Source organism: Polypterus senegalus, chromosome 15 (genome assembly GCF_016835505.1).
Source record: "Polypterus senegalus isolate Bchr_013 chromosome 15, ASM1683550v1, whole genome shotgun sequence".
Lineage (NCBI taxonomy): Eukaryota > Metazoa > Chordata > Cladistia > Polypteriformes > Polypteridae > Polypterus > Polypterus senegalus.
In genome coordinates, this window is record NC_053168.1 from 91021396 (window position 1) to 91049220 (window position 27825).

The 27825-nt window shown below is 38.0% G+C and overlaps 1 protein-coding gene across 1 annotated transcript in view; it reads right to left on the reverse strand.

The window, feature by feature from the left end:
* Window positions 1-27825, reverse strand: part of LOC120515508 (venom phosphodiesterase 2-like) — a 162993-nt gene that overhangs the window by 57108 nt on the left and 78060 nt on the right. The window contains exons 12-16 of the mRNA XM_039736569.1: window positions 20196-20318; window positions 17408-17439; window positions 3856-3983; window positions 2610-2679; window positions 106-193 (exon numbers count right to left, since the gene is read on the reverse strand). Coding sequence (XP_039592503.1) covers window positions 106-193; window positions 2610-2679; window positions 3856-3983; window positions 17408-17439; window positions 20196-20318 — 441 coding nt within the window. The remainder of the gene's footprint in view (window positions 1-105; window positions 194-2609; window positions 2680-3855; window positions 3984-17407; window positions 17440-20195; window positions 20319-27825) is intronic.

The following is a 27825-nucleotide window of genomic DNA, read 5'->3' on the forward strand; positions in this document are numbered from 1 at the left end:
ATAGCATACCGTAATTAATTTCATTCTGTAGATTGATACTCAGAGTCAAGACTCATTCTCAGGTTTAGTATCTTTTGCTTGTAAAGAATATGTCAAAACACTTACCGCATAATACATTATATAACTGCACATTGGAAAATGGTTCAATTTTAGATTTAAAGAAAAATTTTGGTCCATATGCTAAAAACATTGCCTGTAATCAAAAAGAAAAGAAGTCAGAAACACTAGATGTTAAGAAAAATCATTTTTTTATTATCCAAACATTAGTCATAATAAAAAGGGTGGACATTGTAGAAGAGGTCTTTGTTGGCATGTGCCAGTGTTGGATTGATTAAACTGCCTAAGATACCCTCTCTGTTTAGGTCCTCATGTTCAATCAGTGTCCAAGGAGATCCAGTTCATTTGACTTGTGACTCAGACCATTACATTGGTATGAAACTGTGCTCTGCAATTTACTTGCATTATGTGGTGCTTACTTCTTTATGCCCATTCAGTGAACAGTACATTTTATAGTTCTTGAATATTTTAATAGGAGCAAGAATTACATTTTTTAAACACTGATTATTTTTTTTTTATTATTATATTATTATTATTTTAGAATTTTTAGGTAAACACATACAAAAGGTCTGTGGACATTTGAACTGTCTTGGTTAGTACTTTTTAGGTGGCTAAGCATGAAAAAGGATTGGCATCCTTAGGATATGAGTGAATCATAGTTGTGTTCATTAAGGAATTTTAATTTTATATGAATACAAATAGATGGGATGCAAAAGAGGAACAAGTCACCTAACAGAACTGCTAATTATTTAATTTCAGAGAAATGCATTGGATGCAATGCATAAAATGTATTCATGGATTTCTACCATGGTCTCCAATGTTCTGAGTAAATATCATCATGTCGACGAGGACCACAGGGGTTGGGGGAAGAATAATGGGGAATACAAACTACCTCTGTTTATTGTATTGACTTTCATCAAAGGGAACCTCTGACACAAGGGTGGTATGGTCAGTGAAGCACCAGAATTTACATGACTCTCCATACAGCCTGTTGTGTAACACACATGGAGATCAGCATCGCCTGGACCATTTCCAAGATATTGAATGCTTTCATATTATAATAAAGAATACTATTTTTATGATTATTAGCATTTGATTTGTAATTTTTCAGATCCAGTAACTTATCTCATATTTGATGAAATTCGCCAAATTTTGTATATAACCTTACTTTACAGATTTACCAATGCATTTCAAGTCACTGATATTGAAACATGCAAGAAGTACAAATGCAAGCTCTGGAGTAATTTGGAAACTGAATATAAGAGCCCCAGTGATGTATAGTGGGTGGCAAGTTGGTATGCATATATGTACGCAATTATAAACCAAAGTCTGATTGAAAAACATCTACAAGAATAATTTCTATGACAGGTGAATACTTTCCATGCTCACTTTGATTATAACACTAAAGTTTTTTAATCACAAATTTCTATGGTATCACAAGATTTTCTGTTTGAATGAATAAAATAAGGAGGGATCCATAATTCCAAAATTATCCAAAATAACAATGATTAAAGTAACAAAATATCCAGGCCCTCTGCAATGAAACATCTTAAGAGGCTGCCATTAGAACGCATACAGTAATGTCAGAAGGTCGGGACCACTTTCAGTTTGCCTTTTGCCACAACAGGCTCATAGAGGATGCCATATTAATTGCACCCCATGCCATCCTGGCACACCTGGACAGCAAAAATGTTATGCCAGACTACTGTGTATATACCAGGTAAGCCAGGTAACACTATGATTCTATCAAGATGGACAACTAAGATACTTGAATTGAGACTTATTGCCATTCTGTGTAATTATTTTTTGAACTTCCGTAACAGCAGACTGCAACATTTGCAGACTGGCATCTTTATTGCTTTTTCCACACTAATCCTCAACACAGGCACCACAAATGTTAGTGTGTTGAATTCCATGCTTAATTCATTGTTCCCCACTGACTTTGCCCAGACACAGCTCTAATTATCCATTGTTACATTTACTGGCGACACCACCATCTTATGCGTCATCACCAACAACCAAAAGTTTGCTGATGGAGAAGAGATCTGCCTCCTGAAACAATCATGCTGGGACAATAATCTTTCTATTAAAGTCAATAAAACTAAACTGCTGGCCATAAATGTCAGAAACCAGGAGAGGGACAACAAACTGAATACTGTGAACTGGGTCACTGTCATCGATGACCTAACACAACACATCTCAGCTGCCATGTAAGAAGGCTCACCAACCACTCTCTCAGAAGATACAGTAACAACATTTAGCTAATATTACAAAAACAAAAATATAAGTATTATTTTTGTGGCAGAGACAAGTACATGTTGTGTACATGGTACTACATTGAGCTTTTAAAACTCTTTTTTTTTGACTATAGTATGTAAGATAAAAAGATTTTTTCTTATATATTTTGTTAATTGCATGACTCTTTTGATTTGATATTGTGATGAATCAATTGAGAACTCAATTAGCAACTTAAGACATGTCATCAAAATAATGGACTCAAAAGTTTGAAATCTGTAAATAAAACAACTTTAACTTATTGTGTGCCTTTTTACCTGCATGCTAAAATGATCGTTGTCGTATCCATGGTTTCCTCCATTACAAAATGTATAGGAGCCCATTTCCCTAAAAAATGGCAAAAAAAACCAGATGTCCGTTATTAATACCAATACAAAAACATTAAAACAAGAAAAACGTTTTTAAAATCTCACATTTTGGCCTTCTTTCTACTGCTTACCTTAGGCAGAAAAAACCTCAACGTCAACATGTATTATATTAAGTTTGATCCAAACAAATCACATTATTAGTATTTTTTTCCATAATGTCATTGATTATTTTGAAGTTTTGTTGCTTTTTGGAAAAATTGTAACCACTAACGTTTAGTTCTCTTTATTAAATAGGGTGTTGTGTCATGTTAGTCATTATGGATGCATTGAGAAATCAAGCAAAATGATACCTTTTATTGGCTAACCGAACCAATTATAATATGCAAGCTTTCAAGGCAACTGAGGCCTCTTCTTCAGGCAAGATGTAACAAGAATTTAATTAGAGTAACAGTCTGAGCTGTGGTGCAGGGTTGCAAGATGGAATTCTTTTCAAGGCAACACATTGAGAAATCCAAAATCACTGGACGGGAATGTCTTATCATCTGAGGAGTCCAAGGTATAACATAAAAAGAAATTATGATGGAATTTCCTTTGCACAGCCAATGCAGCTCATTAATCAAACAGTTCAGTACCACAGTCAAGCATGGTGGTGGAACCAGAATAATATGGGGCTATTTCTGTTCAGTGAGGATAAAGGCTCTGATCAAGTTAGATAGGGAAATGAATAGCAACAAATTAACATACAAAACCTGCCGCTCTCTAGAGGGATGTTGTAGTTAAAGACATGTTTTACATTTCATCTTGACAAAGCCAGATCAACCAAGGAGAAAAAAGGACTGGCACAATCAGAGTGCTGACCAACAGTTCTACCTAAAGATTGCGGACCCAACTAAAGTGGTTTGTACAGAAGAAATTCCCTCAGAATTTGACTATGCCTGAACAGGAAGAGTGGGATAAAAATGTAAAACTCAGGGTTGATAAAGTAGTTAAGAACCTAGCAAACTGACTTGCTACTGTAACTAAAGCAAAATGTGTGTACTGTATACATGCGCACACACATATGTTTGGCAATTTTTAACCTATTTCTGCATTTTAAAATAAACCTGTTCAAATTTTAAAACTTAAACGTAAGTAAAACACCGGTAAAGTATAAAAGTACATTGAAATTAATTCAGTTGTAAAAAATAAGGCTAACCTTGATAGCAACCACTGTGCATCGATGACCAAATTAACATCTTCAATCCTCATGCTGTTAGCATAGTGATATCTTTTGGGAAGATTTTGTTTCAGAAATGGCTTAAATTTCTGAGTTGTATTTTTACACTGTAAACAAGTAAATAAAAGGGTTAAATCAATTACATCAGCATGAATCATAAAAGTTTTATCGCTATACTTGATTAACCCATTTGAATTCATGACTATATATGCCAGTGACCTTGTTCTGCAATTTTTCCCAGAAATTTGATTTGTGACTCAAATTAATTTAAGTCGGTGTGTGTCCCGATTTGTAATACCAGCCATGAAGGACAGAGTGCTGGAAATGATAATAATAATAATACATAAATAGCTTGCCAGGCGGCATGGTGGCGCAGTGGTAGAGCTGCTGCCTCGCAGTTAGGAGACCCGGGTTCGCTTCCCGGGTCCTTTCCTGTGTGGAGTTTGCATGTTCTCCCCGTGTCTGTGTGGGTTTCCTCCCACAGTCCAAAGACATGCTGGTTAGATGGATTGGCGATTCTAAATTGGCCGTAGTGTGTGCTTGGTGTGTGGGTGTGTTTGTGTGTGTCCTGCGGTGGGTTGGCACCCTGCCCAGGATTGGTTCCTGTCTTGTGCCCTGTGTTGGCTGGGATTGGCTCCAGCAGACCCCTGTGACCCTGATTTCGGATTCAGGGGGTTGAAAAATGGATGGATGGATGAAATAGCTTGCCTTAATGCTAGAAGTATCAAACATAAGTTAAGTGAGTTGGAGTTGTATGTAGCAGAGCATAATTATGATATTATAGCAATAACGGAAACCTGGCTAAATAACAAAGATAGGTATGAGTGTAACATAGAGGGATACACATTTTTTAGGAAGGATAGACAGAATAGAAAAGGAGGTGGGGTTGATGTTTATGCCAAACAAAATTTAAATGTAAGTCCTCTTCATTTAGATGATGAACCCCATGTTAGAACATGTAGCTTTGCCTGGAAAATATTAGGGAAAGAGGTCTTATTTTAGGAGTGTGTTATAGATCACCCAATTCATACAGTAATTTCAACACACATCTTTTTAGTAATATCAAAATAGGGGGATGTTATAGTCATGGGGGACTTAAATTATCCAAATATTAACTGGGATAACCTTGCAGATAGAGGAGCACAAGAACAGGAGTTTTTAGAAGTAATCAGCGACTGTTTTTTAACACAGCATGTTAAAGCACCAACACGGGGTGAAGCCTGTCTGGATTAAGTATTTTGTAATAATCAGGATAGAATTGAGGGTGTAGAGGTGATTGAACCACTAGGGTCAAGTGACCATAATATAATACAATTCTCAGTATTTTGTAAGAGTACAGATGCAAAGACTAAAATTGTGAAGTTGAACTTTGGTAGGGCTAATTTTGAGCAGATGCGACAATATCTAAGTAGGATACACTGGGATAAGCTTTTAAGTTTGGAGACAGTCAAGGAGCAGTGGAACAGGTTTATAAATGTTTTACATGTAATGCAGGACAGGTACAGACCCGGACCCCGACAAGCTGACACAGAAAGTCTTCCATAACACATAATTATTACAACCCACACACTCCAAGACAACATACAGTGCACAATCACCTAAACACAGTCTCTTAGGACTCCTCTCTGCTTCTTCAGCTGCCTCCAGCTCCTCACTGGCAAGCTCCATCCTTCTCCCACCCAACTCCAGCTCTGGCGGGTTATGGAGCTTCTGGAGTGTCGCGTCTCCTGACACAGGTGTGAGCTTCAGTGCACTGTCTCGGGGTGTTCGTTTCCTGTCCCGTGCACATTCCTCGCACTACTGTGCCGGGTCTGTACACACTATTTTTCCACAGGTCCCAGCCCAACAGACGGACCAGAATCCTGCCGGCTATGCCAGTGTAAGAATGGATGCTGTATAGCGCCCGACCCAACACAGATTGGACATGGGTAGCACATGTAAAATAAACAAACTTTTATTTTTCTTTGTCTTTGGGCTACACCTTCCCCATACCCACAGACACAACACAGTCCCAAGCACTTAAGCACACAAGTAAAGCAAATCACTCTTCTTCTCTCCCTGGCACCACCACTCCTCCCAGGCAACCTTGTCCTACTCCTCACCTGACTCTGGCTCCCCGATTGGAGGGAGGCGGCCCCTTTTAATCAGTCCCCAGATGTGTCGCAGGTGGCCCCTGATTAACAACCGGTAGCACTTCCGGGTGTGTCAGAAGTGCTGCATATTCAAGTTCAGGGGCTATCCAGGTGCCCCCTGGTGGGGGCCACAGTGGAGCATAGGATTGGATCCCCCATCTTAGTGGCCCCCATACAACCCAGGGGTGCTGCCCCCTTGTGGTCCAGGGAAAACACTGCCTTACTTCTGGCATTTCTGTACATCCGGCATCTCAGTGGGGCAAGGTCCCTGGACATTTGTCACAATATATAAATACTTGACACAAATTTTTAGGAAGTCACTACACACTGGAGAGATTCTGAAGGACTAGGAAATGGCAAATATAATCCCATTATATAAAAAGGGTGACAGGGCAGATCCAAGTAACTATAGGCCAGTAAGCTTAACATGTATCACAGAAAAATTAATGGAAGGAATTATTAAGGATAAGATTGAACAACACCTGGCAAGGACAAGAGTTACTCTGAACAGTCAGCATGGGTTCAGAAGTGGGAGGTCATGTTTTACTAACATGCTGGAATTCTATAAAGAGGCAACAAAAGGATACAATCAAAGTGGAGCTTATGATATATTTATCTTGACTTTCAGAAAGCATTTGATAAGGTGCCAAGTGAGAGGTTGGGCATCAAATTAAAAGATGTGGGAGTTCAGGGTGATGGTGCGAGGAAGCAGAGGGTGATGGTGCGAGGAACCTCTTTAGAACTGGCCGATGTTAAGAGTGGTGTTCCACAGGGATCAGTGTTAGGGTTACTGCTATTTTTAATATATATAAATGATTTAGATAGGAATATAAGTAACAAGCTGGTTAAGTTTGCAGATGATACCAAGATAGGTGGATTAGCAGATAACTTGGAATCTGTTATATCATTACAGAAAGACTTGGATAGCATGCAGAATTGGGCAGATTTGTGGCAGATAAAATTTAATGTCAGTAAATTTAAAGTATTACACATAGGAAATAAAAATGGTAGGTTTGAATACACAATGGGCGGTCGGAAAATCAAGAGTACACCTTATGAGAAGGATTTAGGAGTCATAGTGGACTCCAAGCTATCAACTTCCAAACAGTGTTCAGAAGCCATTAAGAAGGCTAACAGAATGTTAGGTTATATAGCACGATCTGTGGAGTACAAGTCCAAGGAGGTTATGCTCAACCTTTATAATGCACTGGTGAGACCTCATCTTGATTACTGTGTGCAGTTTTGGTCTCCAGGCTACAAAAAAGACATAGCAGCACTAGAAAAGGTCCAGAGAAGAGTGACTAGGTTGATTCCAGGACTACAGGGGTTGAATTATGAGGAAAGATTAAAAGAGCTGAGACTATACAGTTTAAGCAAAAGAAGATTAAGAGGTGACATGATTGAAGTGTTTAAAATTATGGGAATTAGTACAGTGGATCAAGACTGTTATTTTAAAACGAGTTCATCAAGAACATGGGGACAAAGTTGGAAACTTGTTAAGGGTAAATTTTGCACAAACATTAGGCAGTTTATTTTTACACAAAGAATGATACACTTGGAATAAGCTACCAAGCAGTGTGGTAGACAGTAAGACTTTAGGGACTTTCAAAACTCGACTTGATATTTTTTTGGAAGAAATAAGTAGATACGACTGGAGAGCTTTGTTGGGCTGAAAGGCCAGTTCTCTACTAGAGTGTTCTAATGTTCAAATTTTATTTATATAGCGCCTTTCCCATGCTCAATGTGCTTCACAGAGTCTCAGAAAGAAGCAGCAGGTATATGTAACACTGGATACAAATGTTTCCTGAATAGAACGTTAAAACAGATAGATACAGAATATATAAAAGTATTAAATGGAATAAAAGACAATAAACCTGAGTAACATACTAATTCAATACTAAAAGAAAAGCCTAGCAAGTAAAATTACACTGAGCATCTGGACAGAGAGAAAGACTGAAAGAAGGTGCAGAATGTAAGGTTAAGTTAAAAGCCGTCCTGAACAGATGAGTTTTAAGTTTTTTTTTTTTAAAAAAGAATGAATTGAATCAGCAGATCTAATTAATTTTGGGAGGCTATTCCAAAATCTGGCCGCTATACAGCTGAAGGCCCTGTCACCCACAGAGTGCAGGTTAGTGTAGGGCACAACAACATAGCCAGAATCAGAGGACCTTAGTGGGTGAACAGGAGCATAGTGTTGGAGAAGGTCACTGTTGCAGTCCAGCGCGACTTCAAGGCCAGTTAAAGCTTGGTAAGTTAATAATAGAATTTTATGGTTAATTCTATAAGACACAGGGAGTCATTGAAGGCAAAGAAAGATGGATGTTATGTGCTTGCTGTTGCTATTTCATGTTAGGACTCCTGCAGCAGAGTTTTGAATGAACTGGAGCTGTGATATAACATTAGAGGCAACACATTCCAGTGAGGAGTTATAATAATTTCTCAGCATTGGGAAAGGAGAGGAATGAGTGAATACTGGATATGTTATGGAGGTGAAAGTAAAAAAAAGTTTCTTAATGTGGTTTATGTGAACGGAATAATCAATCAATCAATCAATCAACATTTATTTATATAGCACATATTCATAAAAAAAAAATGTAGCTCAAAGTGCTTTACAAAATGAATAGAAAAATAGAAGACACAATAAAAAATAAACATAAGTCAACATTAATTAACATAAATGACACCAAGATTCCTTGGATCAAAAGAAGGTCTAATGAGTTCACTGTGAAGAGTGACTGAGAAGGAGCTCATTTTCTTAAGTTGTGCTTTAGTGCCAATTTGCAGGAGTTTAGTTTTGTTCCAATTTAATTTTGGAGAGTTCTGTTCTATCCAGGTTTTAATTTCACTAAGGCAAGATATGGGGTAAGGTACCTCTGATGAAATTTTGCTTTTAACATTGAAATAGAGTTTAGTATCATCTGCATAAAAATAAAAACCCAGTCCAAAGCTAAAAATAATATGGCTAAGAGGGAGCATATAGATACAGAAGAGCAGAAGACCGAGGACAGAGCCCTGTGGAATTCCTTGTATGACTGGTTCTGTGCTGAACCTGCTATTGCCAAGACTAACAAACTCTTGCCTGTCAGTCAGATAAGACATGTGATAAGACACACCGAATGTTCTAAATTTTGGAAGGTAGAATTGTCATGTCTGAACCCAGCCACAGGGGATGCACAAACCAGTGTGTTTTTTTTTGTGCCGGTCCCAAGCCTGGATAAATGGGGAGGGTTACGTCAGGAAGGGCATCCAGTGTAAAATTTTGCCAAATCAATATGCGGACAAAAATACAGATTTCCATACTGGATCGGTCGAGCCCCGAGTTAACAATGACCACCACCAGTACTGTTAGCCAACTGGGTGCTGGCGGAAATTGGGCTACAGTTGGCCAAACAAGAAGAAGGAGAAGAAGAGGGGAGAGACGTGTCTGGAGGCAGGAGGAAAGTAAAGAGAGTGGAACTGAGGGTAGGAACTTTGAATGTTGGCAGTATGACTGGCAAGGGGAGAGAGTTAGCAAATATGACGGAGAGAAGAAAGGCTGATATATTGTGCATTCAAGAGACTAAATGGAAGGGGAGTAAGGCCAGGTGGATTGGAGGTGGATTCAAACTTGTTCTATCATAGTGTGGATGGGAGTAGAAATGGGGTAGGAGTTATTCTAAAGGAGAAGTATGCTAAGAGTGTTTTGGAGGTGAAAAGAGTATCAGACTGAGTAATGATTATGAAACTGAAAGTGTGATGATGAATGTTGTTAGTGCATATGCACCGCAAGCTGGGTGTGCAATGGGTGAGAAAGAAGATTTTTGGAGTGAGTTGGATGAAGTGATGAACAGTGTGCCCAAGGGACAGAAAGTGGTGATTGGAGCGGATTTCAATGGGCATGTTGGTGAAGGGAAGAGAGGAGACGAGGAGGTGATGGGTAGGTATGGTGTCAAGAAGAGGAATGAAGAAGGTCAGATGATAGTGGATTTTGCCAAAAGGATGGACATGGCTGTGGGGAATACATATTTTAAGAAGAGGGAAGTGTAGGAAGATGCACACAGGTAGATTACACCCAATGCAGAACAGTTGACCTGAAGGAGATTGAAGACTGCAAAGTGGTGGCAGGGGAAAATGTAGTTAAGCAGCATAGGATGGTGGTCTGTAGGATGACATTGGAGATCAAGAGGAGGAAAAGAGTGAGGGCAGATCCAAGGATCAAATGATGGAAGTTGATAAAGGAAGACTGCAAGATTGAGTATAGGGAGGAGGTGAGACAGTCACTGGATGGCAGTGAAGAGTTACCAGACAGCTGGGAAACTATGGCAGATGTAGTAAGGGTGATAGCAAGAAGGGTGCTTGGCGTGACATCTGGAAAGAAGAAGGAGGAAAAGGAAACCTGAAAAAATTTGATGAGCCACAGAATGAAGTTATGGGAAAGAGGAGTGGAAGCTAGGTTAAGAAGTGAGGTGATGATTAGTGAGCAGCAGTATGGTTTCATGCCAAGAAAGAGCACCACAGATACAATGTTTGCTCTGAGGATGTTGATGGAGAAGTTTAGAGAAGGCCAGAAGGAGTTGCATTGCGTCTTTGTGGACCTGGAGAAAGCATATGACAGGGTACCTCGAAAGGAGTTGTGGTATTGTATGAGGAAGTCGGGAGTGGCAGAGAAGTATGTAAGAGTTGTAAAGGATATGCACGAGGGAAGTGTGACAGTGGTGAGGTCTGCGGTAGGAGTGACGGATGCATTCAAGTTGGATGTGGGATTACATCAGGGATCAGCTCTGAGCCCTTTCTTATTTGTAATGGTGATGGACAGGTTGACAGACAAGATTAGACAGGAGTCCCCGTGGATTATTATGTTTGCTGATGACATTGTGATCTGTAGTGATAGAAGGGAGCAGGTTGAGGAGACCCTGGAGAGGTGGAGATATGCTCTAGAGAGGAGAGGAATGAAGGTCAGTAGGAACAAGACAGAATACATGTGTGTAAATGAGAGGGAGGTGAGTGGAATGGCGAGGATGCAGGGAGTAGAGTTGGCAAAGGTGGATGAGTTTAAATACTTGGGATCAATAGTACGGAGTAATGAGGATTGTGGAAGAGAGGTGAAAAAGAGAGTGCAGACAGGGTGGAATGGGTGAAGAAGAGTATCAGGAGTAATCTGTTACAGACGGGTATCAGCAAGAGTGAAAGGGAAGGTCTACAGGACGGTAATGAGACCAGCTATGTTATATGGGTTGGAGACGGTGGCACTGACCAGAAAGCAGGAGACGGAGCTGGAGGTGGCAGAGTTAAAGATGCTAAGATTTGCATTGGGTGTGACGAGGATGGACAGGATTAGAAATGAGTACATTACAGGGTCAACTCAAGTTGGACGGTTGGGAGACAAAGTCAGAGAGGCGAGATTGCGTTGGCTTGGACATGTGCAGAGGAGAGATGCTGAGTATATTGGGAGAAGGATGCTAAGGATAGAGCTGCCAGGGAAGAGGAAAAGAGGAAGGCCTAAGTGAAGGTTTATGGATGTGGTGATAGAGGACATGCAGGTAATGGGTGAAACAGAACAAGATGCAGAGGACAGAAAGATATGGAAGAAGATGATCCACTGTGGCGACCCCTAACGGGAGCAGCCGAAAGAAGAAGAAGAAGAAAAAGAAGAATTGTCATGTCTGACAGTGTTGAATCTTGCACTAAGATCTAACAGAATTAATATGCAGATTTGTCCAGAGTTTTGCTGCCATAAGCAAATCATTTGTTACCCAAAGCAGAGTAGCTTAGTTGTGTCCTGAAGCCAGACTGAAAGGGTTCCATCAAGCTACAACACACTCAAGAACTTTTGACAGAAAAGGTACGAAAGTGAGAGATGGACAAAACTGTTAAGATTTTCAGCATCAAGACCAAGCATTTTTAAACTGGGGCTACAGATGTGATTTTAAAAGTGTATGGTACAAAGCCAGTGTCAAGTGATGTATTTATTATTGTTGTAACTGTTGGGATTTTGGGATGAAGGCAGGATTTAAGAAGTGTGGTGGGGATGGGGTCCAGTAAACAAGTATTCGGCCTCAAATGTCATTAACAAATGCAGATGTGACTGTAAAAATTTTGGAAAAAAAGCTGCATGGCGTGGGAAGACAGGGAAAGATATAAATAGATGATGAATTTATGTTGAATTATTCAGATGTTTAATTTTATTACTGAAAAAGTGGAGGAATTATTCACAGGCTTCAGTAAAGGAGGTAATTGAGCCAGATGCAGATTGAAGTAGTTCATTAACTACAGATAACAAAATCCTCAGGTTATCATGGCTACTTTCTATTATTCTGCCATAATGGGTGTTCTTGGCTACAGTTAGTGCATCTCTGTAAGCCCTTTGTTGATCAGAGAAAGCCTGGATATATACAATGAGGTCAGTCGTATGTGTCATTCTCTCAAGGGTGTCGGCCAGCTGCTTTCATAGACCGTAATTCTGAATTATATCATGGAACTCAGTGCTTAAAGGAAACCTCCTTATGCTTTAAATGAGCTGTTTTATCTAGTGCTGAAAGAAGGGCAGAGTTATAGTGATCAACAAGACTAACGTTGATAGATAGGTGAAGATTGAAAAAGATCAGAAATAGAAGTAGCAAGGATAGAGGAACAGGTATTTTTAAGGTTGTTGAAAGAAATTTGACATTCACAAGTAAGAGGAGAGAGAGGTAATGAGACAATGAAAAGTACTGCTTTATGATCAGAGAGTCCCAAATCACTGCTCTATGTTGCTGACAGACAAGTCAGACGTGCAGATCAGGTGCCATATATGACCTCCAGAGTGAGTAGGAAAATCAACATGTTACACCAAGTCAAAACAGTCCAGTAAGGAGAGGAATTTATTTCTCAGCTTACATGTAGTAATGTCAATATTGATGTTGAAATCGCAAGGAAGAATGACTCTCTGTGAAAGGGAACTTAAGTGGGTCAATAATTCAGTCAGATCAGATATAAAAAGACCCATTGTATTTTGGGGGGTGATAGAGAACAATGAGTAAGACAGGACCTAATTTTATTATTAGTTTAAGAACTAGACAATCAAAAGACAATCAATTGGGACTCTTTTGATGTTTAGCTCTACTGTAATCATTATTGCCACTCCTCCACCTTGTCTTGAGCTGCGAGGCTCTGTGAAGTGAATGTATCCAGATGGTGTTGCCTCCATGAGAGTCATAAAATCATTTGGTTCTGTTAGGCATAGCATGCCAAGACTGGAGTCTGTAATGAATTCTGATAGCTCCAGCGCTTTACCATTAAGAGATCTTCAGTTAAACAATGTTCAATGTGCTCAGATCCACAGTGTTTATTTTAACAAACTGCAAATTTGGCACACTGACAGAACTATTTCCAAAGCCATGAACTTTGGAAACAGGGACTTTTTATTTTCAGCCCGGCGGTGGTGGCCAACCTTACCCACGATGTAAATATTTCAGGCACCGCACAATATCAGTGTCTTTTAGGACATTCCAGTCTGACCATTTGCTCTGGACAAACTGCTTAATATGAAGGAGTTTGTCATGAGAGTATTTTAGCATAGTACAGCACAATACTTATCGGATAATAGTAGAGAAGTAGCATACCACAGTGGAGAACATGAGATGGGCAGTGTGGTGTGGCGCAGATGGGCGGCAATAGTAAGCAGCAGAGAAAGCATAGTAGAAAATATTACAAGATGCATATGAAGATACCAGAATTCAGAGGTTCCAATACACAGCCACATACATATAATGTGGGTATTACACGAGTGACCGCTCCAGAGACGCAAACCAGGTGGGTGTAAAAAGATAATTTCTCAGTCATTAAGCATGTATAGAATTAATCAAGAGCAATCCAGTACATCCATTATAATCCAGTCCATTCCTGGCTCCTAGATCCCAATGGTACAAAGAAATGTGGTTGCGAACCCAGTCAAGGGAAAGTTCATAAAGTCTATTAAAATAAATCCAAATCAATGCAGTTCTAGTCAGATGCATCCATGAACCATACATACAATAAAAAGTGAGAAAAGTGCAAAAAGTTTAATGCTAATTTTAATAAAAAGTGTTGTTAATGGGGAGTAGTGGCAGCAACATGCGTGTACCAGCGTCCCCTACCCAGACTTGGATCTTCTGTTCTGTTCTGTTCAAAGTGTTTTTTTGTTTTTTAAATTGAGATATTAGCAGGACAGGTCACAGAATTCTGGTGAATGACAAGTGAGGGAATTTTTTTTTGCATGTTACTGATTGTATTTTGTGTACAGAATTTTTGGGTCATTTCGTGGTTACTTTGTTATGAAAATGTATATTACAAAAAATATTGTTATAAAAATTCTATGCAGAAAATTGTATTTTGTGCAGTCTCTATAAAAAGATTAATATATTTGGTGATTGCGGGAACTTAACTCTCTATTTCAAATAAGTTCAATGTATTTACATTTGCGTTTTTGAATTTTGAGTAATTTAGCTAGAAATATAACCCTTGCAAAAGCTGACTGTATTTTGTTGATCTGAACAGGTTCTATTGACCAGAACAGCCATAGAACATTTTGGTGTAAAATGTATATTTGCTTTGTTCATTTGAGATGAACCATTTTGATTAGCTGGGATACTGCTTCTTTTCTGATACCTCAACCTTTCTCTGTAACTTTCATACAAGATACAGCATGATATGAAAGGCAGTTCACCTGCATACCTGTTGGTTTAGTTAATAATGCTTTCTATTCATATTCTAAGCTTTTCTTTATGGTTATCATTCTATAACAAATGTTATCCTAGTTAATTCACAAAATGATTTAGTTGTTTTGCCTGTTTCTTCTTCTTAAAGAATAATTCACTCAACCTAAAATGCAGGTATAAATGTTTCCTAACACTTTGCTTTCCACTATCAATAATAGTAAACCTCTCTTCAATAAAATTATATGTCTTGTAAAAAATTCTGATCACAAAATCTTAAATGTATTCTCATATAAATCTGATAAAGCTTTCAAATAATTAATTTTCACAAAGAATAGCATAAAGTTATTTTATGATAGTAGATATTTACATGTTTTAAATTTTTCTGGAAAATATTTATTTCCATAACTGTGCAATCAGTTAAGGCTAAACATCCACCATGTTGTTATATGCAGTACCTAAAGCAGAGATACCCTATATTAGATATCTTGTGCATTCTTGAATATAGGATGTATGTCTGTATTAACAGGGTATGAGTGATCCCACCAAAAGTATTACTAGCTGGTCATTTTTTTTTAAAGATTGGATGCGATTGGCAGTAACTTACAGAACACACTAACAGCAGACTTTTGTGGAATATGGGTGAGATTTAAAGGTTTTAAAAACATTTGGGACTGCACCAAGTGACTGTTTTTTTTAATTACCTTTTCCAGTAGTTTTTCACAAACCGGACAAGTGTTGATTCTGAATTATCTGCCCCTCTACCTAATTTGGTTTTGTCTGCAATCTTAACCACCTTGTTGATTATATTCTTGCCTAGATTGTATATTTTCAGCTCTGATACCCAAGGGAAACCACTTCCTTAAGGACTCTACAATAAATATTATCTGGTTCTGGGGAATTTTTTGATTTCAGAATATTTAATCTAAGCACTATTTCTCCTTCCATGATTTCTATATCACTAAGTCCTTCCTTAAAAGTTATTGTTACTTTTGGATGTAAACTTGAGAAAAATGCAGGTTCAAGCATCTACCAAGTTACTGTCTGAACTTTGTAGTTTGCCCTTGCCTAATACTCTTCACAACCTCTTTTAACATTCTTTAACAGCTAAAATATTAAAATAATCTCTCTGGGCCATCTTTCAACCTTTCTAAATTGATTCTCTCTAACTACCTTTTAGCTTTCCTAATACCCTTTTAAACTTTCATGTTCCCTAGAGTTAGTGCTAGAGTCATTAGCCTTATAAGCACAATGAAGTTCTTTCTTTTTACTGCTTCTGCAGTTTGTGATAAACTTCCCTTCATTATACATAAAACATTTTTAAACCTGCCTCACCAACTCAACTGTCTCCACGCTTAAAAGCATATCCCATTTTATCTCTGTGAAAACACTGCAAAATGCATTATATTATGATCACTAAATCCTAATGGCTCCATCACATCTATTCCTTGATTTCTATCCTGATTATCATATGCAACAAAATCATTGGGACACAGATGGAAACTTGTCAAAGGTGAATTTCACACCAATGTTACAAAGTTTTCCTTCACATAGATAATTGTAGACACATGGTACTTGTAGATGCAATGGACATTGATGGGCTGTTCCACTATATATTATTTAGAGTGTGTGTGTGTATATACACTTACTGGCCAATTTATTAGGTACACTTTGTTAGTACTGGGTCAGACCCACTTTTGCCTTTAGAACCTCCATGAGTCATCGTGGCATATATTCAACAAGGTGCTGGAAACATTCCTCAGAGATTTTGGTCCATATTGACATGATAGCATCATGCACTTGCTGCAGATTTGTTGGTTGCATATCCATGATGCAAATCCCCTATTCATCCACATCCCAGAGCTGCTCTATTAAATTGAGATCTGGTGACTGTGAAAGCCATTTGAGTACAGTGAACTCACTGTCCTGTTCAAGAAACCAGTTTGAAGTAGTTTGAACTTTGTGACATGGCGTGTTATCCTGCTGGAAGTAGCCATCAGAAGATAGGTACACAGCAACAATACTGAAGTAAGCTGTAGCATTTAAACCCTGCTCAATTGTTACTAAGGGGCCCAAAGTGTGCCAAGAAAATATTCCCCACACCATTACACCACCACCACCAAACTTAACCTTTGCTACAAGGCAGGATGCATCCATGCTTTCATATTGCTGACACCACACCCGGTTGGGTCTCCTGCTGCTGTAGCTCATCTGCTTCAAGGTTCGATGTGCTGCATGTTCAGATTTGCTCTTCTGCACACCTTAGTTGTAACAAGTGCTTATGTGAGTTACTGTTTCTATTTGCTTGAACCGGTCTGGCCATTCTCCTCTGACCTCTGGCATCAACAAGGCATTTTTTCCTAGAGAACTGCCACTCACTGGATATTTTCCCTTTTTCGGACCATTCTCTGTAAACCCTAGAAATGATTGTGCGTGAAAATCCCAGTAGATCAGCGTTTCTGAAATACTCAGACCAGCTTGTCTGGCACCAATAACCATGCCACATTTAAAGTCACTTAAATCGCCTTTCTTCTCCATTCTGATGATCAGTTTGAACATCAGCAGGTCATCTTGACAATGTCTACATGTCTTAATGATTGAGTTGCTGTTTTGTGATTGGCTGATTAGACATTTGCGTTAACAAGCAGTTGAGCAGGTGTACCTAATAAAGTGGCCAGTAAGTGTACATTCATTTGAAATAAAATGACATTAAATATATAATTACAAATTTAATTGTTTCCTACTTACAGTTAGATTTCCCACAAGAAGTTCAGGATCGACTGTAAATAGAATAATAAAGAGCATAGTTAAAACAAATCATTATGTAGTAATTATTATTGTAACATGGGTTGTTTTATCAGTACCCACGTCAATAAATGTGCTTGGGACTACAGCATATGTGAAGTGTGCTGCTGTTATAATGTTAAACACACTGATTAAAGTCCTTACGGAAAACCATTAATCAAATCTGCACTGCTTCTGTTCGTGGTGTAAATTACCATTACCATGTATATCACATTTGTTATGCAATTTGCATTTTGCATTGATTTATGGCAAAAAAAAATACCACAATTTAGATTACCTCTTAATTTGAAATGGAGTATAATCACACCATCTTTTGATTATTGTTCAGGATGTGTGCTTTTAATTAAATGTAATCTTTGAATTTACTATGTATTTATTTTCCCCAGCAGATCAACACTTCAGGTCAGGTCCGGTCAAGTGCCTGTATTTATTTTATAGCAGTAACAGCACACTGCACAGACTGAAAAGACAAGCCACTACTTTGGCACAGTAATTACTATTTACTTTTTTTATTTACCGGTGTGCTTTTCTTTGTTTGTTTGTTTGTCTGAAGGTTATGTGCCACAGATCATTAAAATCTGGATTACAGTGGATGAAGATTTTAATTATACAAATCATAATGAAAGATGCTGCAAAACAAAAATTGCCATGGGATATTCAGTCTGTGGAATTTATTGCCATTCAGAGTGTCACAAACAGGATCTCTGTAGATGACCAGTTACTTTTGTTGATTGTTGTTTCAGAGAACAAGAGCAGAAACACTGAAAGATATTGTTTTGTTTTAGTGAAATTGCTGATACTGCTCACAGCATTTTATTGGGGACATCAACATAATTAAATATTCATAAACATTCATTCCATTTTGCAATTTATAGGAATTTCTTTATCAAGCTATTTTAGAATATTTTGTCTTACACATAAAACACTTCATCCTTAAAATATGAAAATTATCTTCTGAATTCTTCTGATTAAAACATTTAAACTTCCCACTGATAAAGCAACTGAGAACAGTTTAAAAAGCAGAAAATGAAGGTATGTCACCAAAAATCATGTCAACCAAAAATAAATATCATATATTGGAGAATAAACATGTATGCAAAATGTAGTTTACACTCTGCATCCCAGCCTGTAGCGAAAAAGGCAGAAAGACACTTTAAGTAAAGTGCACTATGGGAATGACACAGATAACATAGCTGACATTATGACAATATCATGATGACACAGATCATATATGGGTAACTGGCGGTCCAAACCTGGTCTGTTTCCGCCTTTAATCTGATCTGCAAAATAGTTGAAGCAGCAAGAATATAACCTGCTCAGCCTTTCTTTTAGGAACATTAACACTACAGTGCAATAGCCTCCATCAGCAAAAAACTGCAAAACAAAATATTAAGTTTGAATATCAAGAATATAAACTGAGATGGAAAAAGCAAATATTTTACAGAATTCAGATAGAAGTCATAGCACATGATAAGCCCAAAGCAAATCTTTTTAAATAAAGATATTGTCTTTGATGCCATTGTGGTCACAACAGAAATAAACATGCACAGTGGATACCAGAGATACCATAGTGATCTAAAAAAACAAGCTAAAAACACTTTAACTGGTAAAAGCAAAAAAGACACTTCCTAACGACAAAACGGCAGTGTGCACAGTTCAAATAGCAAAGGCTTTTGTGGGCAATAGCATTGCTAAAAGATTTAAGATCTGTGTCCCACTCTTGCTATACTGTGTATTGACTCTGAATTTATAACATGTTACCAGCATGTCGGGCATAAACTGAAAGATGAAATGAATGACTGACTGAATTATTTTTTTTATTTAAGGATGAAAAATGCAGATGTGTGCTAGCCCGTAACACATCTAAATTTGAGAAACTAAATTTGTCACGTTACAGGGAATAAAAAAGCATGTTTGCTGCTGTGAAGGAATATTTTTTGTTGTTTAGTGGATTTAATAAACTTCCAGCCACTGTAACTGGTGAAGCAGCATCAGTGCCAGGACAGAGTTCTGAATTTGCTGGTCTGCTAAAACAAAGTGGGACTGACCTTCTAGTTGTGAACTGCTTACTATTTTAGGAATACCTTTGAACAAAACACTTTGACTTCATTCAAGTCATGAATGTCACAACAGGGAAAAAGAGCTCCTCCTCACATAAGACGTGCCAGGATGCATACTAAGATTATATGGAAGGAAATGTCTGCAATATTGTTTTTTTCATGTATAGCAAAATCTTTTTTTGTTTTGTTGTTATGTAGAGCATAATTTGGAGAAGTGTTTTTGTTTGTCAAATACAATTTAACTTATTTGATCACTGGTGTTGCATGAAGTACTGTACTGTGGACCTTTGGGTGCCAAGGGCATATAATGATACAACCATTTTAATAATTACATTTTTTTAAGTTGTGTTGGTCCTGCATTATAAATATTTTTTTCTTTGGGTTAAATATTCTACATTATCCATTCATTCGTAAGCCTGCTTAGTCCACTCAGTTTTGGACAGAAGTTAAGGCTTATTCTGGCCACATTGGGTGGCTGAGCATTACTGGACAGATTTCTGTGCACATCAACACTTGCATGTCAGTTTGGGGTAACCAATCAGCTTAACACGCGTTTGAGCCACAAGAGGGAACTCAGTTGACTCAGAGAAGAGTGTGCTTGGAAACAAACGCCAGGACTCTAGAAATGCCAAGCAGTTAACCAGTGTACTTTTTTTTTTTTTTTTACTTACATGGCATCTGACGATCTTTTTGTCTGATTCTGCTGAATGCTCCTTCATATACAAAAAGGTCATTGACATTATGGATATAATTATTTAGATATTCCATTCTCTCACAGCTCGTAGCGTCCATTCCTATGAAGAACAAAAAATAATGGTATAATAAACTGTGAAAATTAAGCCTATATTAAGCTCATCAGATATACATATCAGAAATCTAAATGTAATGCAGAATCTCATTGTGAAGCAGGAACATCTCTCCATTTAGGGCTCAAATATGCAGAATGATTAATATTCAACAAAGAAACACTTAAATGAGTAGTCTTGAATTATGTAAATGACCAAAACATGTTCTTTCCTTACTTACAATAAATTCTCTGTTAGAAATGTTATATATTGTAATGTAAAATGAATGTCATTCTTTTTCAAAATATTGCTTCTAAAGGATTTGCATGCCAATAAAACAGAATTCTTACAGCTTAACACTATGAGTCATGGCTGGAGACGAGAGATTAAAATTGCCAGAAATGGCAGGGTGCTAAGCCAAAACATCTGACAACACCAGAAAGAAAATTAGAAACATCAGTCTAGCAAATTCTGACGTCATAATAAACTATAGAGGGAATTGAATAACCGTAGCCCAGACATGTGTCCTCTCAGCAGCACTCTCACATCTGTTCTTGTCCTTGCAACGTTACCTACTATATCTTTATGAACAATTAAATCATTTTTCTCACATTCTGCTTTGTAGTAACTGATACTATAGAGTTGGCTTTCTTTTTTGTCTTCTTGTAACAGACAATTCTACTGCCTATGACTAAATGGCTCCAACACCATATATTTTTTCCTATCTAACTAGTCTATTAATTGTACAGTTGTTATACAAATCCATCCATCATTATGTATTCTTTAAATTAGTATGCTATTAGTCTGGGCAAATGTACAGCTTATATGTGCCAACATTACTAATACATTCATAAAAAAATCATTGCTTAAATTAAGCATGGAAAATAAATATTATGTTAAGTGGATGATCATGAAAGAGTCCAGGGAGAAAATTGGAATGGCTCAGTTTGTGTGGAGCATTAAGATATGTTGAATTTGGAAGCCAGTTCTCCAAAGACAGGCATGAGCCAGCAACACCCAGATAACAAGAGTGTAGTTCTGGCATTTCAGTCAGATGAAAATGTAAAAAAACTAAACATTTCAGCCCTAGTACAAATATCATCCATTTGGATGAGAACCTCAGTACTGAGGCAAATATGATTCTTTTAACATTTTGTCTTTATGAGAAGTTATTAGGAAATGTGTAACTGCAATCAGTTTTGAGATGATGGCACTTAAGTTATTAATAAATCACATATATCAGAGTGAAAAAGAACATTAAATTGCTTTTTAAAATAAAAAAGAAATTAGTGTCTGGAAGTTCATATAATAGAAAGATTAATAACATTTAATTTTACAAGTTTAGAATTTACTATGGTGGGCTGGCACCCTGCCCAGGATTTATTCCCTGCCTTGAGCCCTGTGTTGGCTGGGATTAACTCCAGTAGACCCCCGTGACCCTGTAGTTAGGATCTAGCGGGTTGGATGATGGATGGATGGAAGTTTACAATTTAAAGTTTAGTAAGAGTAAACTGAATGTTTCACTCTCTTTTAAACTTTACTTGATGCAAAATATGAAGGGGCTACTCAAATGACTTGTATCAAAGCAAACTGTAATGCTTTATTGCCATGACATCATTAGGGGGGCTTCTGAGGCTTTAGCCCCTGACATTAAAGATTCCATGCTACATTCTGACATGCATAGACAACTCCAACAGGGGCACCACCCCACCCCACTCTTCAGTTTAAAGTACTGTATATGAAGGACTAACAGCTTATTTCCATCACTACTTGTTCCTACAGCAGGCTTGGAATGGCATGTGTTGCATCTTTAGCCAAGCACACACAAGGTATTAGTTTTCATGATAGAACTTCCAACCTTATGGGAAGCCAAATTACCATTTAGAGATACAGTATTGTGCATTTAAAGTTACATTTATGACTAAATCATTTACTAATATCTTCCAATGCAATTAAGATATTCAAAATACCACACCATACCATTTTTATTTGTTGAGCGCTTAAAAACACAGCATTGCAACTGACCAAAGCGCTGTACAGTTAAAAAGAAGCAAGACTAAAAACAAAATATTAAACACAAACATTGAGAGAAATTAAAACAGAGATACTAAAAACAGGCCAGAGGACCCAATAAAATAGGGAAATAGGAAGAAACAAGTGGAAATGAGGCAGGTTATGAAGTAAAAGCCAATGTGAAGAAGTGTGTTTTTAGGCGTGATTTAAATGAGGCGACTGAGGTGGCTTTTCTAACCACTAAAGGTAGGGAGTTCCACAGCCTGGGTGCACAGACGGAAAAAGCCCTTTTTTGGTGCGCCACCACCACCTACTCAAAGCTTCATGATGCTCCAACAATGATGGATGGATTAAAAGGCAGAAGTCTACGTGACCATCATCATCATCAGGCCCTTCCGTGAGAACCCTAAATCCAAAGAGGACTGTTTCATTTATGTTAGGTAGAATGCCCAGAGGGGACTGGGCGGTCTCATGGTCTGGAATCCCTACAGATTTTATTTTTTCTCCAGCCGTCTGGAGTTTTTTTGTTTTTTCTGTCCCCCCTGGCCAAAGAACCTTACTCTTATTCGATGTTAATTAATGTTGATGTTATTTTGTCTTATAATTGTGTCTTTCATTTTCTATTCTTTAATATGTAAAGCACTTTGAGCTACTGTTTGTATGAAAATGTGCTATATGAATAAATGTTGTTGTTGTTGTTGTTGTTCTTTCACCACGAGCTTTAAAACGTGCCTTGGGAACAGTTAGGAGCAACTGATCTGCGGATCTAAGAACACGAAGAGGATTGTGAGGATGGAGCAAGACACTCAAATATGTGGCGGCTAGACCGTTTAGTGTCTTGTAGGTTAAGAGGAGTATCTTAAAATCAATTCTGAATCTAACCGGCAGCCAGTGTAGGGTTTTTAAAATTGGTGTAATGTGTTGGCTATCTATCTATCGAACATATTGGCATACATTGGATATAACTATATTTTTAAATAATTTAAAAATATTTCCAAATTATGAAATATATCACAACATTAAGATACTGTACCAATAAAAGGAATATTTTAATTTCATATTGAAAGGTATCTTACCGTTTTCATTCTAATAACTATTCTACCAGATCCCTGTACATTTAAAGATACCTTTAAATGATTTAAGGATATTTTTATCTGATTTCCAGACATTGTTAAATAAATTACAGATATTTTGAAATTATTAAATATCTTTAAAGCACCTCTGCACATATAAAGATATCTTGAAATGTTTTAAAGGCATCTATAAATCAGTTACTGGTGCCCCTAAATATCTTCTTTTCTTTAAATATTCTCCAGTTATTTATTCAGTTATTCAGTTATTCACATAAACTTCTATTAAAGTAATAAGAATTGTTTTTTTAATCTTCAAATGAAACAATTTTCTTATGTATTAGCAGCATTATGTGTGCAGTCTGTCTTAAAATAAGCAAAAGTAGGATAGGCATCCTGAAACAAGACACTGGCAGAGAAACAACTCTATGTGTGGCATCCAATTTTACAGCTGATTTTAATGTTAACAAAAAAGAAAACAGTGCAAGGTGTAGAGTTGTGGGAAATGTGTGTTAGAAGCAGCTGAGCACTTGAATACCTCATAGAAAAAAAGTTTGCTGCCAAAATTGTGGCACAATTGTAGTACCCTTTGTGTTCGGCTTCTTCCCAAACACTCACACACTAACTCCACAAATGCTAGATAATCAGGGGTGGGCAAAAGTAGGTTTAAAGTTGCTTGCACTGAAAAAGACAAGCGGGTTATGATTACTACAATAGTTTTATTTATTCAAAAGAATGTCACAATGGCACAGTGCATTTAGGTACAATCTCATAAATGCTCAAATTTCCAGTCTTGCGTACTGACAACTGTAAACCTACTTTTGTCCACCCCTGTATACTTTACATTTTTCTGAAACCCACAAATGCCACTCCATGCCTCACCATTATAAAATTCATTTAAATATATTTTGAGATATTGTAGTTTTAAAGACATAAACTGTTAATATTCAGAAGTTCTCTTTAAATAATTTAAAGATATCTGTAAATAATTTATAGATACAGTATTTGTAATTTCAATCAAGATATTAATACATTGTTGAAATATAGGAATACATCTCAAATATTTTATTAGTGCTGTATTTAAATATATACATAAATCATTTAGGTGTATCTTAAAATGTTTTTAAATGACAGTTGAAGTCAGATGCTTACATACACTTAGGATGAATTCTTTAAAACTTACTTTATAAGTATAAACCCTTCAACAGATTGTATACTAACAAACTATACATTTGGCATATTGTTTAAGTGATCTACTTTGTGCAAGGTAAAAGTAATCTTTTCCAACAATGTTCTCAGGTAGATTATTTTGCATTTCATTGAGTATAACACAATTCAAGTGGGTCACATGCTTTCAGAACTTTTTTAATCTTTGTGCCTTTACACAGCTTGGTAAATTCCAGAAAATGATGTGAAGCCTTTAAGCAATTAAACAATTAGCTTCTGATTGCCAGTTAGCCGAATTGGAGTCAACATCTGGATGTATGCTAAGATCTACCATCAAACTCATTGCCTCAGCTTGATTTTTGTGATTTTTTTTTGTCATTTGTTTGGTCTGTTTGGCTGTTTGTTCATTGTTGTCATTTTACATAATTGTAAATTGTTCATTTATAAAAGCAAAGGGGGAATGGAAGAAGCCACATGACTGATCACTCTTTGAGGTAGGACTTCCTGTTTCCAGACAAAGCTTTCCAGGTTATTTCTATTTCAAAGGGCTTTAGAGCACATTCTCCCTCTCCATCTTGATTTCATTCTTGGGAAATATTTCACATTTGCAGGGACTTGGATTAGTGGGATTCAAGGTTATTATAGCTTTGCCTTTAACACTAGTTTTTATTTTTATATTACCTCTAATCTAAACTTTTAGTTTTAATTTAGTATTAGTTAGCCTTCATTCTGTATTTTTAGTTTAGTTTTCATTTTACAAAAAGATCTTTATTTTATGTATACCCTTATCTATGCACATATACGGTACATATAGAAGTGAAGGTCTGTGATTCTACATATTTACTGTATAGCAGGAAGGCCACAGGGAGAAAATGAATCACAAATCATGGAAGCTCTGGAATGAAAGACTATTTTAGCACCCACCAGGTGTCATTATAAGAGGCAAATGATTAGATATACAAGAATCAAATGCAATATTTAACAAATGAGGAAGGGGGGAAGGGGGGTAGGTGGGTGTAGAGGGAGTTGGTTTAGTAAGGTGGGGTTCTAAGGATCCAGGTCTTAAAAATTTTTTTTATTATTTGAATGTTCTTTTTTTAAGCCTGCATATCCTGGGTTCAAGTGCCTGTTAATGGCTTTTTTATTTGAGGACCATAATTCAGCCACCTCTTTGGCACTCTTAGCATTTGCCCTGAATCTTACTTGCACTGTGTTAGAGATAAACACATGTCCAATTCAATTGGTATGTCCATATATCCGAGACCATGGGTCTTTCCTGATCTGCTATAGATTTGATTCCTGTACATCTAATCATTTTCCTCTGATGATGACACCTGGTAGGTGTTGAAAGCACAGGAATAAAAGACTATTTTAAGATATGTGATTCATTTAGCGCTAGGAACAAATGCATGTGCCGGTGTGGTTTCCCTATTTACCTGATGAGGTAAGAAGGCGGTATCATGGCAGCAGAGCTGGCGCTAAGCTAAAGGCTAAAAGGCTAGTGAGGAAGTGGCGATACAAGCCTTCGGTGCCTTCTGTGATCCTGGGAAATGTGAACTCACTACCAAATAAAATCGACGAACTGACTGCGCTGGTGAAAAATGTCAGGACCTACAGAGAATGCTTATGAGGCAAGACGTTTGTGCTAATCTCTGGAGATTTTAACCATGTAACGCTGGACAAAACTTTACCTGCCTTCTCTCAGTATGTGGATTGTAACACCTGGGGAAATAGGATTATTGACCTACTGTATGCAAACGTTAAAGACGCATACAGTGCCACCCTGCTGCCTGTGCTTGGGAAAGCAGATCATAACCTGATTCTGCTTCAGCCTACAGCCACACGCTCATTCAGGAAGTGGTCCCATGAGGCAGAACAGGCTCTGAGAGACTGCTTTGGAACTACGAACTGGGATATCCTGCAGGGGTCACATAGTGAGAACACTGAGGAGGTTGTTGACTGCACTACTGACTACATCACTTCTGTATGGACATTGTAGTTCCAGTAAAAACAGTACGCTGCTATGCTAACAACAAGCCATGGATTACAAGTGACATTAAGGGCATTTTGAACCAGGAGAAAAGGACTTTTAAAGGCGGTGATCAGCATGAGCTCAAGCGCGTGCAAAAGGAACTCTGAGTCCAGCTCAGGGCGGCGAAAGAGCAGTACAGGAGAAAGCTGGAGAAGTTGCAGAATAACAGCATGAAGGAAGTGTGGGATGGGATGAAGATTATCACTGTCTGCAGCTCGAAGCGGGGTGCCACCATCGAGAGAGACGTGGAGAGAGTAAAACTGATGAACAACTTCTTTAACAGGTTTGACCACCCTAACCCACTCTCACCTCAGAGTACTGCAACCTCCACCCATCCTTCTGCTGCTACCAGCATGGGAGATAGTTTCCCCACACCCACAATTACAGCAGCCCAGGTAAGCAGAGAGCTGAGGAGACTTTGTGCCAGCAAAGCAGTAGGTCCAGATGGAGTATCGCCACGACTGCTGAAGGCCTGTGCGTTGGAGCTGGGGAGTCTTCTACAGCGCATCTTCAACCTGAGCTTGGAACAGGGGAGAGTCCTGAGGCTTTGGAAAACATCTTGCATCACCCCAGTCCCAAAGGTATCATGTCCTGGTGAGCTGAATGACTTCAGGCTTGTCGCACTGACATCACATGTGATGAAGACCATGGACTGACTGCAGCTTCACCACCTGAGGACACAGGTCCGCCACACCCTCGACCCTCTGCAGTTCACATACCAGGAGAAGGTGGGAATGGAGGATGCCATCATCTACAGTACATGCTACACCGATCCCTCAGAGATGAGAGTGGATTCATACCTGGTGGCATGGATCGTGAACTATCTTACAGACAGACCTCAGTATTTGCATCTCAGAAACTGCAGGTCTGACATTGTGGTCAGCAGCACAGGAGCGCTGCAGGAGATTGTGCTTTCTCCAGTCCTGTTCAGCCTATATACATCAGACTTCCAAAATAACTCAGAGTCCTGCCATGTGCAAAAGTTCACTGACGACACTGCTATCGTGGGCTGCATCAGGAATGGGAAGGATGAGGAGTATAGGAAGCTAATCAAGGACATTGTTAAATGGTGCAACTCAAACCACCTACAACTGAACACCAGCAAAACCAAGAAGCTGGTGGTGGATTTTAGGAGGCCCAGGCCCCTCATGGACCCCATGATCATCAGAGGTGACTGTGTGCAGTGAGTGCAGACCTATAAATACCTGGGAGTACAGGTGGATGATAAATTAGA